The sequence below is a fragment of the Phasianus colchicus genome, chromosome 16 (assembly GCF_987193195.1).
Source record: "Phasianus colchicus chromosome 16, bPhaCol1.hap1.1, whole genome shotgun sequence".
Classification (NCBI taxonomy): Eukaryota; Metazoa; Chordata; class Aves; order Galliformes; family Phasianidae; genus Phasianus; species Phasianus colchicus.
The window spans coordinates 12,440,049-12,452,090 of record NC_143451.1 but is presented as its reverse complement, the minus strand read 5'-3'; the positions used below and the strand labels follow the sequence as shown (position 1 = coordinate 12,452,090).

The window sequence follows — 12,042 nt, the reverse complement described above, 5'->3', positions numbered from 1 at the left end:
ATCTTCCTTAGGTTTGCTTTTAATTTGATCCAGTACTGTGTTAAATATAAAATACTGCTTGACCAAGAACGGATGGTGAAAAATACAAGATGCTAAAAAGGGATCTCCTTCACAGACATTATGAATTGTTTAAAATTAGTACAAAATAGGCTGACAAACAGATAGCATGTTGTGCATCCTGCCCCGCTGTACAAGGAAAGGGCACATAAAGGAGAGGCTCAGCATGGGGATAGGCAAGTGGTGATGTCCTCAGTGTGCTCTGTGGTGGCCTCAGAAAGGTCCTTCTGGGCTGCACGTCCCCAGCACGCTTCTGAGATGAATGGTGTGGGACAAAGCCCAGGGACAAAACCCCATGGGCAGCTTCTGCCAGGGGATGTTGCAGTGGGGCTGATCCTTGGTGTGCTTCGCCGTGGGAGGAGAGCTGGGTGCACTCAACCCAGTGCCACCATGTGCCACTGGTGACAAACTCAGTGACAGATGGAGCACGGTGTGTGTGAATGACCAGCCACCCTCCAGGTGCTCCACAGAGCCCAAACTGAGCCCTGTGAGGTTGGTTGCTGTCTGCACCCCCAATTTACAGCTGGGGAAACTGAGGCACGGAGTAATGACTTGCCAGACAGCAAAAATGGCAGCTCACAGTCTTGGACCTTCTATTCTGACCCCAAATTCACCCCACAAACTGCCCATCACTCAGTGCTCAGTGCTTCCTTCTTCTCCCTCCCACAAGGCTGAGAAGTGTTGGGCAAAGAAACAAAGGCTGCATCCTGGGGACTTGGGGGAAGTGATGGCAGAGACCTAGCCAGGTCCATCACCTCCTGTCCCCCAAGACCTCCTGTCACCCTGAGAGCCCTCCAGGCTGAAGGCTGCTCTGGGACACCAAGGGCAGAGCCCCAGCAGCCCTGTGCCAGTCTGGGACACAAGGCACAGCCCCTTCTTGGAACCCTCTGCCTATGGAAAAGGGTTTTGGGTTTTGTTGTTTGGTTTTTTTTTTGCCTACATGAAGACCACAGCCACCATGCCAGGAGGGGAAGAGCATCTGGGAAACTTCTCTTTGGTAATTTGCTGCAAAATGGCACGGCTGTGCGGAGCACTACCAAGGCCCTCTCTTAGCATAATGAAACCAAGGCTGAGCCTGAGCACTTCAAGCTCCAGGGTCAGGACAGCCCAAATGCAGCCAGGTGACACTGAGAGCAGCAAGGAAACCAAGAGACCCTAGGAGAAACAGCTGGAAGGGCTCTGAGGGCCTGTCCAGGGGGAACACACCGAGACGTGCACTTGATGCTGGTTTGGAGAAAGGGTTTTCTGGTGCTTTGGAGTCTGGGGAATGCTGGAAGAGATTCAAGTTTCAATGGCAAGTAAGGCTTTGTTGATTCAGGACCTTCCTGTCAAGAGCATGGGAGGGGAAGGCTGATGCTGAAATGACTTCTGACCATTTATGAGCCAAGCAGGTGTGCCAATGAGCATCCCACTCAGGCTTTTTGTTAGGGGGCTCCACTCTGCCTCCGTAAGCTGGGATGGCTGTGAGCTTGCTGCAGGTCCCCTGGGTGTCACCAGCCAAGGGAGTGTGGGGACACGGCCCCATTGGGATGCTTGGGGTTAGCAGGGTGAGCGAAGCTCCCCTATTGCCTGCAGCCCTTCAGGTGGTCACCATGTTATGAAAACGTTGCCTAAAAAAATAAACAGTTCTCAAGGTTAAAAAAGAAAAAATCTGTTTAAAATCAAAATCATGCAGGGGGCAGCAGGTGGCTTTGGGGTGAGCCCATGGCCTGGGCTCTCCTCCCTGCTCCCTTTCCACGTCCCCATTGATATGAAGGGTCCTTAAGGCGTCTATCGGGACGTTTTGGCCTCCAGTGCATCGGGCCGGTAGAGGTACCTCCAAATGGCATAGTAATGGATGCCAGCTCCAATGGCCACAAAGAGGTGCCAGATGGCGTGGGCGAAGGGGATGCGGCCATCACTTTTGAAGAAGATCATGCCCAGGCAGTAGAAAATCCCTCCGGCCACCAGCTCTGGGAGGCCATCCCTGTTGGGCTGAGAGAAAAGCACAGAGACAGTATGGTCACCACCAGCAACGTGTCAGAGCCTTGTCCTGCCTTGTCCTACACCAACCCCTCCTTATGGCCAGCAGCCCAGCTTTGCTCAGATGCTCTCAACACCATGGAGCATGGAGAGCAACTCCTTTGGAGACCCCGAATTGGGCACCCGAATCACAATTGAACCACATCGTCTTTGATGATCACCTCATCCATCACCAACTGTCTGCAGGCTGGACCATGCCAATCCTCTGGAGCATCCCAACCCCACTGGACATGTTCTTGTGCTGAGCCCACGTGCTTCCCAGCACAGCTTACCATGGAGAGGATGACCAAGGCGGGGAAGAAGCCCATGATCACGTAGCACACCAGCTCCACCAGCTTGTACCTGCAGCCAATGGAGAAGGTGCTTGGAGGCAGGGTCGGATTTTACATTTATATCTCATTCCATCTATGGGTGCCACCTCAGGAGTTCCCACGTCCAGGCGTGAGCTGGCAGCTCGCACGGAGGGTTTTGGGAAGGCTTTGGAGCCTTTAGCTTTCCATTTGGTGCCACCCCGTGGAAGAACACACTCATGACAGCACATCCTCACTCCCACAGCCCTGCCACAGAGCCGCAGCCTCCTAAAAACACAGCGTACGGGGTAAGGATGTGGTCCTCCTGCCCAGGAGGCTGCCCAGGGACCCCATGTCTGTCTGTCTATCTATCTGTCTCCGTCTTTGGCCGCTCTCACAGCTTACAGACTGTTGCTCTGGGGTATTCGGGGAAGGAAGGGCGGAGCTGAGCTGGGTAAAGGCACTGACCTCTCGTGGAAGAAGAACACATAGACGGTGCCGACAGATGCCATGATCCAGATGATCCAACGCATGTGGGAGGCCCAGGGCCCCAGCTCCCTTAAGTTCAGCCTGCAAGACCCAGGGCTGCGGTGAGGAGGACCCCAAATCTTTTGTTGCACCCCAACCTCCTGCTGTGCCCCATCTTTCTGCATCCCAACCTCCTGCTGCACCCCAGCCCTCCTGCAGGCAGGAGGTGCTGGAGCTATGCTGCTCTTCCCACCCATAACATCAGCTGAAAGTGGTTGAGATGCAGAGAATGGGAAGTTTTAGTGAAAAGTGCAATCGCTGACCATTATTTCTGGGCTGGTTTCTGCCTTCTGTTAGGGCTGAGCACACCAGGCACTCACCATGGAGCATATGATGCTGCAATGAAGAAGTAGATCACCATCCTGTCAAACATGTGCAAGCAGTGCTCCACGGTCCTGCAGGGTGGACATACAGATGGAGTCAGAGCCCGTGGCACTGTGCTCTGTAAAACCAGATACATTTGCAAAAAGAAAAGAAAATGCTTTTTCCCATTGGCACGGCTCAGAAAAACTTTGACCAAGAGGATTTGGGCTGTGCTACAAATACAAACATGGGACTGAGACCTCAGCAGGCAGGGCTGGTACCTGAGATGCCTCTTCTTCCAGGAGATGGTGTGGAAGATGGTGGAGACGATGAAGAGGCTGGACAAGCCAAAGCCATAGATCCAGGCTGAGATGGTCTCCCACCGGTCATCGGAGAGGACGTAGAGGATGGAGCTGCCAAGGATGCTGGGCAGGATCCAGAACTGGGAGGAGAAGGAGCCTGCTGGTCACAACTTGCATGTCCACTGAGCAGTTGATCTGTGGTCCCTGCACTTCACCACACAGAAGGGCAGGCAGGCAGGGGCATGGAGGAGGGGGGCACGAGGAGGAGCAACACCTCTTGGCCATGCCACGCGTTTGGAGCAGGAGCCAGAAGCTCCTCAGGGAACTCGCTCCCATCACTGTACAGATAGCCCCATTGCTGCTCCTGATGTGAAAATTCTCTTTCTTAGGGTGAGCCATGCTTTGCCAAATATTCCTACTCTGCTGAGGGCCATCCAAAAAGGACCATCTCACATCGGGGCTGGAGCAGGAAGGAGAGCATCCCCAGAGCACCAGACACAGCTGCTCATCTCAACCCCGAGGCCCTCAAGGGCTGCAGGGCTGATTGCTGATGTTTTTAGGTGATCCCCGGGGCCGGGCACTGTCCCACACCCCAGGAGGGGACGCAGACTCACCGCATGTGTGGCACAGTTGGCCGCATGCTCGTAATCTGTCGGCTGGTACCTGCGGTTGGAAGGGACACGGTGGTTCATGAACCTGCAATGGAGCAGGGAGAGAAACACCATCAAGGGATGGGGGGACTGAGAAAGCCTTTTGGGAAGGCAGGGTACCACCTGCACCTACCCCATAGCCCCAACATTTGTCTCAGCGCTGATTGCTGCTGGGGAAGCCCTGCCATGCACCCTAGGAAACTTTTTTCTTTTTTATTCTGGTTCTCTTTGCCTGAAGTATCAGATTGCTCCTGGCGTGCGGAGGAACGTATCGATTTCCCCCATCAGATCAATGCACACGGAGCAATAAAGAGCTGTGCCAGCAGCCCACTGCCGGGTAGGTGATGCTGTACTGGGAGCAAATTAAATGTGCATCCCTGAAAGCAGCCATGCCCCGCTCCCTGCTCCAGAAGGGTGAGAGTAGAGAAAGGGAATAAGAAATGGGCAGACAGCTACCCTTCCCTGTCTGCCTCTCATAAACAGTGATTTAAAGATGCTTTCTGCTGCAGATCGGACCAGGACAGCCGGGTGCAGGGGCAGGAGTTGGTCTAATTGCTCCCTGACCCTGTTTGCTCCTGGCTCTGCACCATCTGCAGCATGTTTCACAGCACAGCTGTGCACAGCCAGGGACTGGGGGTGGCTGGACCTTGCTGCAGGGCTGAGGGTGACCCTAAGGGAGAGAAACAGAGGGGTTTAGCTCCCCGTGCTCTGCAAATAGAGGGAATGTTGCTTGCGATGCACATTAGACCTTAAGGAAACCAGTGCTGCCCACAGCCAGAATGCAAGTGAATAACCCTGGGACTGCCCCCTCCACCACTGGAGATGCTACCTCCATCCTGGGGACACTGGGTTCCCCCCATCCCATCAGAGCCAGCAGAGCTGGCTGCACTCCCCATGCCCCAGCCACGTCCCCCCCCTGCTGGAGGCCACCGCTGCCCCATGTTGCCAGGAGACTGTCCCCAGGTCCCCCTCGCTTTCTGCTTCCCTTTCTCTTTTCCCTTTTCATAACCAGGAGAAGTGGGGCTGCAGGCCCAGACGTCCCTCGTGACGTTGCAGTTGCTGGGGTAACATGCACACAGCCTTTCCTTGCATTTATTTTTTTAACAGAGCCCCGCGCCTGCTGCTGCTGCTCCATCCTGACCCTGTGGCGGTGGCTGTGAGGGGCACAGAGGGGAGGTCTGTTCCCACAGCCCTCCCAGCCCTTTGGGCAGAGCATTTCAGCAAACGCTGCGTGACTGCAAAGCCCAAAAGGCACAGAAAAGTTTAAAACTTCCGTGATGGGAGCACGAGCCTATTCTCTTCTTTGGGACAGTGCATGAGAAGCAGAGCACCCCAGGGCTCAGCACAGCCCTCAGGGCTCCCAGAATCATTTTGCTCCCAGAATTGGTGGGGACCAAACATGGGTCACTGCTGAAGCCCCAGGGCTGTGCCTGCCCTCCCCGGGCCCCTTGCCCAGCTAGGGAGACTGAAAAGGGCCCAAGGACCTGGCTCAGCCCGGAGGAACAAAGAGCCCCTTGTCCGCAGCAGCCGGGCCAGAGCGCAGAGACAGCTTCCCAGGCTTGCTCCTTTCTCCTTCTCTTTCTCCCACTCTTTTTTTTTTTTTTTTTTGGTGGTTTTTTTTTTCTTCTTCTCATTTTGTAGTTGTGGGTTTTTGTGTTTTGTTTTTGTTTTTTTTTTTTTTAAAGACTTCTGTCCAAGAACAAAGTTCTGACCTCAAAAAATCACCCAGCTCTGCCTGGCTATTACTTTGCTAGTGCTGGGAGAGAAGAAAGTGAAAACAGGGATCAGTTAAATGACTCCTTGGGACGGCTCATGGGGGTGCATTGGAGTGTCTGACGTTGCTCTGTGTCGAGCTGTATACATTCCACATCTCATGAATCTCTGCATCGAGGAGTTGGGCACATTGCCATGGCTGTGACAGCCACCAGCACATCCTCTGCCCACCAACAGTCAATGCTGGATGCTGGCAGGTGAAGGGAATGACCCAGAGCAGCTGATTGCTTTGGGTTTCACCTGTGAATGGCTTATAAAAGGGCAGAGCTGACTCAGAGTTCACTTTCATGCCTTTAGAAGTGAGAGCTGTTTTGTTGTGCCTCCTTCCTAAGGAGAAACAGGATTGCACCCTGATGGTAGCATCTTGCAGAGAGGATGGATGGAGAAAGCAATACCTTCACTGGATGCTGATGTGATGGTAAGATCCTTCTGGGTGTTCCTTGATAGAGCAAGGCTTGGGAGCATGTGTGTGCTGCAATGCATGCAGTGACATTGATGGAGCAGATGTGGCCCTGCAGGACTGACCACCCCACACCCTCTCTGCACATGACCTGTGTTTGCCCTAATGAGCCTGGAGGCAGAATACCTTGTGCTGATGCCAGGCCTTGGTCTTTGGGCTTGTGGTTGTGCACATGCTGCTGCAGCACCCCTATAAGCTGGGGCTTGGTGTGCACTGCTTCTTTCCCATAATCTGATAAAGCTCCAACTGCAGTTCCTTTAAGAGGCTCCATCCTCTTGAGCTCCTTTGCAGCTCACAATTAGCTCAGTGTGCTGCACGTGAAGGTGCAGAGGAGGGCTTACATTCTCCATGGGGAAGCAAAAATGCAAAAGCTGATGCTGCCTGGCACTGCCATCTGTGGAGCTGCCCACGCAGGCATGTGCCCCATTGGAGCCTCTGCTCCCATGTGTGCTCCTACAGAACATATGGTGCTCCTCTAGGTATGGATACTTATTTTTCTCTCCGGCAGCTTTCTGCTCTCTGTACAGACAGCATCTCCAGCTCTTCTGAAGCAACTCGTGACCCTGCAGCCACAGCAGAGCTGTTGTTTATTCACAGCAGATGGGATCTGTGAGTGTTTCCCAAATAACTTTCTAAGCTGGGACTTCTTGTTTCATTTGGTCCTGGTGAGCCCTGATTAGTCACAACATGACTCTGATCCCCCAGGTGTTCAGTGGATGTTTGCAGGGCTGCTTCCAGGGCTGAAAACCCCCCTTATTTGCTATTTGCTTGCTGGGGAAGGCACTGGGCATGCTTCTCACTGCCTTGCCTGCATCACTGTGAGCACAGAGGTCAGTGGTATGGATCCTGAGTATTCCCTGCCTGGCTGAACCATTTCACCAGCCAGAAAGCAGATGGGAGAGTTTCAAGCAATATCATCTGCATCAAAGTGCAGTGCAGGAGCACAGCTTTGGACCCCAACTTTCCTGGAACTCAGGACTGCTCAGCTCATTGGTGACTGAAGCAAGCACTGCGATGTTGGTGGTATTTGGCCTTACCAGGAGATGTCACATAGAGCCCACCTGACTCAGGATTATGAGCACTACATGAAAATGTTTGTGGCTTAAGGTTCAGTTTCACCTGGAAAGTTCCAAAGGGTGCCTGAGTCCTGCAGAGCCAACATCTCCTGTACACCAGTCAGCTACGCTGGGCAGTGCCTCACGTTCCATGTATTGCACTGACTGCTATCTCATGGAATGGGCCGGGGTGAGCTGTGCCAAGGAATCACATCAGGCTGATATCCAACACCAGCTGGAGAAGGGACATGGTGCATCCATTTCCCAGCTGGCAAAGAGACTGCCCTTCCCCAGCAGCATGTGGCTTGGCTGCCCATGGGGCTTGCTGCTGCCTGTGCAGTGATTTCTGCCTGCTTCCCTGACCCATCCCAAAGGAAGGGAGGTGGATGGTGTGGGCACTCAGTGCCTTCCCAGTACCTGGATGCAACAACTGCAATCTGGACAAACTTCATGCATGAATCCTACCAGTGCTGACTTCAGAGAGTGAATCAAACTGCTCCTAAGCTAAGCCAATATTTTGGTGAGGTGTGGTGATCCTATTTTTCACTGGGTCTCTCTCAGGGTGTCCCCAGTCAGCACTGCAGGTCCCAATGGACACAGTGTGACCCACGAGCAGCCCCTGCCCCTCCACAGCTGCCATCCCAATGCTGAAAGCATTCCCCTTCTCACTGCTTCATCATATGGGTTGTGGGGGAAGCAGAGATCTTGGAAAACAGCTCTGTGTGTGTGGGAGCAGATGAGGGCTGCTTGTGCTTCCTTTATAAAGCGAACATGGAGAAAATGCTCCCAGTGCAATAGCTCTGCCTAGGCTGTCTTTCTGTATTTGGAGTCTGAACACCCCAATGCTTTCTCTGCCTTCTGTGCTGATGGCTCCTGGAGATGCACGGGGTGGGACCAGTCTGTGTCTCCTTGCTTAGCATGCAAGTGTGCAGGGAGCAGTGAAGTTCTCCCCTGACCTTTTGCTCTGTCCCTCAGTGCTGGTGGATGTGGCAGTGCTTACATTCTGCATACCACGCAGACACCTATGGACAGTCCTGTCATGAGGACTATCCTGGCTGCTGTTCCTCCGTGCAGGGCAAGACAAGCAAATGCAATAAGACATGGAGCCTCTTCTGTGGGCAAATCAAATCCTGAGCCTCTACCACTTAATTATGGTGATTCAGTGCAGACTGCAGCTCCCAGCAGTGCCCTCACCCTGGCTGCTCCACTCCAGAGCTGCAGGACCTGGCCAGATGCAGCCGCTCCCCATGTAATCTTGTTTCCTTTCAATTACAGTTCCTGATGGCCCAATGCTGAGAAGCATTTCTGTGCCTGTGGGGAGACTGGAACTGAACTGCAGTTGCACACAGGCACCTAACAGAGAGCCCACGGTGAAAAGTGAGCCAAAGCAGCACAGGGTAAGGGAGGGATCATTTACTGGCCTCTGACCTGGCCCTGATGGGTTCCAGGGATGATGTGACCACACTGATCCATTGCTCTGGTGTGAAATGGGGACACCCCTCTCTGCCTGCCTTCTTTCAAGAGCTGTGCTCCATCCCCAAAGCCCACCTGAGAGCACTCGGTGCCCTCCAGCCCTGGGTTTCTCCCTGTGGTTTTCAGGTTGCTCCTGCATCGATCCCACTGCCTTTCATCTCTGTTAAAACCACTGCAGCTCCCACCCAACAGGTCGTTGTGTTTTATTTATTCCTGCTGGCAGGTGTATTGATGGCTAAATTCCTCCTTTCTTGGTCCTCGCTCGAAATTAGATAAAAGACATTAAAAATGGAGCAGTTCCAGGCCTTTCCATCACAAAGGAAACTTTTTGCTATATTTTCTGAGGAATTGAGAGTTCTTTACCCTCTGAGAAGACATGACAAGATGCTGATGATGCCCTGAAGGGCAACACTGATGCTGCTGCAACTCCTACTCATGCTTGACCCCATCACCCATGGCCCAATGGAGCTGGGGGAGCCGCTGGCATGAAAGAAAGAGTAGTTTTAGGGTCTCTTTTGAGATGTGGTATGGAAGAGTGTTTAGAAAGAGAGGAGAGCTGCTACATGGAGCCCAGGGGGATGGGGATTAGTGAATGGTTATTTTTAAGCACTGGGGTAAGAGGATCTCTGTGGAGACGTAGGGACTCTGGGTGAGCATCACGTGCTGGTGACCACATCAGTATGTCATGGGGTGAGAGCTGGGGGAGCATCTATGTCACCCTGCTCCCCATCCAGACTCTTGCACCCAGTGATGGATCAAGAACACCCCAAAGGTCTGATCCTTCCCATGCCCTGTAGTCCCATTCTTGTGCAATGTCCTCTCCAACACACTCATTTAACAAGCTGTTTCCATAAGGACCACAGCAAGCTTTAAGGATGCAGATTTTGGGGGGAGATCAAGGGATAGCAGATGGACTGTGATGGGGGACAGCTCTGCTTTGCTTCCAGCCCTCAAAGCACAGCTGCCATGGAATGAATGCACCGTTTTCTCCCTGTTGTGGGTGCACTGAACTTGGCTTGGCTCCATTTTGCAATGGCCCTCTGCAAGCTGGCTGGGAAAAAAATGTTTGAATTCTGTTCTCGGGAGGAGTTTTGGGCCAGATGCTGCCTCCACATCTCCCCCCAGTGAAGGCAATCAGGGGTTCTCCTGCTTGGAGCAAGATTACCACCTTCCTTTTCATTTCTTTCTGGGGGGGATATCTGCCCCTAACAGCACCACCAGGACTTTGCTGGGGCAGAAACAGACCTTGGTGCCCCCCAGGACTGCACTACCTACAGAGCTCTGTGCAACGATGGAAACATCCCCAGGCAGGGAGCTGAGGACAAAGCCTGTCCCGGGACCTCCCCAGCATCCTATGGCCTGACATTACACAGCCCTTAGGTTCCCCATAAGCTGGTAACCCCCATAAGGATCAGCACCCAGTAGTAGGTCTGTGCCAGCTGAGCTCTGAGCTGCCAGTGCCCTAGCAGTGGGAGGAGAGCAGAGTTAAACCCAGTGGGGAATTCCAGGACCTGAGATCCAGCACCACCTCGCCCACCTATTTGGTCCACATGCCTTAGGCTGGTGGCAAATGGGGTTGGTAGGTCCGAACGGCAGCAAACCTCATCCCTGCTACAGGGAGCGATGCCCTGAATCCCTTACGGTTGCAAAAAGGAACAGGCATCCTTATCCTGAAAGACAACGTGTGCCTGCAGGTGAGGGGAACAGCCTGCACCTGCCCTGCGCTTTGAGGCACTCAGCACCTTTTGAAGGTCTCTCAGGGTTCGATTTGGGTTCTGGCTTGATTCAAGGGGCCGGGGCACAAAGCAAAGCAATCCCCGCGCCGAGGGCTTTACCTGGCGTAGCGCGTCTTCTGGAAATCCAGGGCTCCGGACGCCAGCATCGCGGCGGTGCCATGGGGCGTCCCGGGACGCGGCCACGGGCGGTTCAGTGTGGGGTGAGGAGCCCGGGGGTCCCCGAACCCCACGAGGGTGGCGATGCCCTGCGGACCCGCAGAGACTTCATGGGTTTCGTCGGGGCTGAAATGCCGGGGAGGAGGAGAAGCAGAGGGCAGCCTCGCCCCCCTGTTGCACAAGAGAAGAATCCGGGGAAAAACAAAGGCGACCGAAAGGGAGGCAGCTGGAGAGGCAGCCAGCCCCGCTCACAGCCAGCAAATGGGCAAAGATGGGGAGGAGAAGAGGAGGGGGGACAAATCCCGTCCCGCTCCGCCTGGTCGCGGCAACCTGCACAATCTCTCTTATCCACCCAGGCAGCTTTAAGCACAGCTAAAAATACCCCCCGCACATAGACACACACCCCCGGCGGATCAAATAGCAGCAGATTTGAATTGAAAATGTAATTAAAGCGAGGGATGGAGGGAGCAGCGAGCGTGGTGGTAACTGTGGGTGCCTTTTGAGGCGCACCTCCTGTCCAACCCCCCCCCCCCCCCCCCCCACTCCAGCCCCCCGAGGGAGACGTTCGGCTTTGGTTTTGCTTTTATTTATTTTATCGGGAGGATTTTGTTCATTCTGTTTCACGGCTTTCTGTGGGGCTGATGCTTCTGCTCCAGCTGTCATAGCGAGGTGTGCAGGGGTGGGGACCCACGAGCCTCCATCCAAAGCCTCCATCCTCTCTATCACCTCCCCATCCCAGGGGTTGGTTGTTGAGGTGCTGATACGCACCTGCAGGAGGCAGCAGGGTCACTGTCCCTGGAGGTGTCCAGGAGCCGTGGAGATGTGGTGCTGAGGGACGTGGTTTGGTGTCACGGTGGGAACGGGTTTGAGTTGGACTTTGTTACCTTGGAGATCTTCTCCAACCTTAATGGTTCTATGACGAGGGTGCCAGGGACAAGGAAGGAGATGTAGGGATAGCAGCACTGGAGGAGGAGAGCCCAAATGTCCCCAAACACAGTTTGTCCCTGCTGATGGCATAACAAGGGTGGTGGGAGGAAGGGGGAACATCTCCATGTGCCACAGACATCTCCTTGTGCAGGGTATACTCGTATGGTTGTTTCCATGAAAAATCAATTGCACACAGCTCCACAGAGCCAAAGCAGTTAAAAATTTCCTGGAGAACATCATTTTCCATCAGATCCAAATCATGCTTTGAAGCTTCTTTTTGCATCCAAGTGAACACTAAATCCCTGCAGCA

The 12,042-nt window shown here is 53.8% G+C and overlaps 1 protein-coding gene and 1 long non-coding RNA gene across 3 annotated transcripts; one reads left to right on the top strand and one right to left on the bottom strand.

Annotated features, from left to right (window-relative positions):
• Nucleotides 1-28: 28 nt before the first annotated feature.
• Nucleotides 29-11,205, bottom strand: MMD2 (monocyte to macrophage differentiation associated 2). The gene is made up of 7 exons (XM_031606721.2): nucleotides 10,749-11,205; nucleotides 4,117-4,198; nucleotides 3,482-3,642; nucleotides 3,218-3,292; nucleotides 2,838-2,939; nucleotides 2,352-2,421; nucleotides 29-2,031 (listed from the first exon to the last, which is right to left on the bottom strand). The coding sequence occupies exons 1-7, from the start codon at nucleotides 10,793-10,795 to the stop codon at nucleotides 1,828-1,830; spliced, it is 741 nt and encodes a 246-aa protein (XP_031462581.1). The 5' UTR covers nucleotides 10,796-11,205; the 3' UTR covers nucleotides 29-1,827.
• Nucleotides 6,257-8,798, top strand: LOC116237512 (uncharacterized). 2 transcript variants are annotated; one of them, XR_016471619.1, is made up of 3 exons: nucleotides 6,257-6,343; nucleotides 6,894-6,994; nucleotides 8,716-8,798. It is a non-coding gene; the product is annotated as an uncharacterized LOC116237512 (long non-coding RNA). The 2 variants fall into 2 exon arrangements; XR_004168750.2 differs by lacking the exon at nucleotides 8,716-8,798 and adding an exon at nucleotides 7,091-7,167.
• Nucleotides 11,206-12,042: the final 837 nt, after the last annotated feature.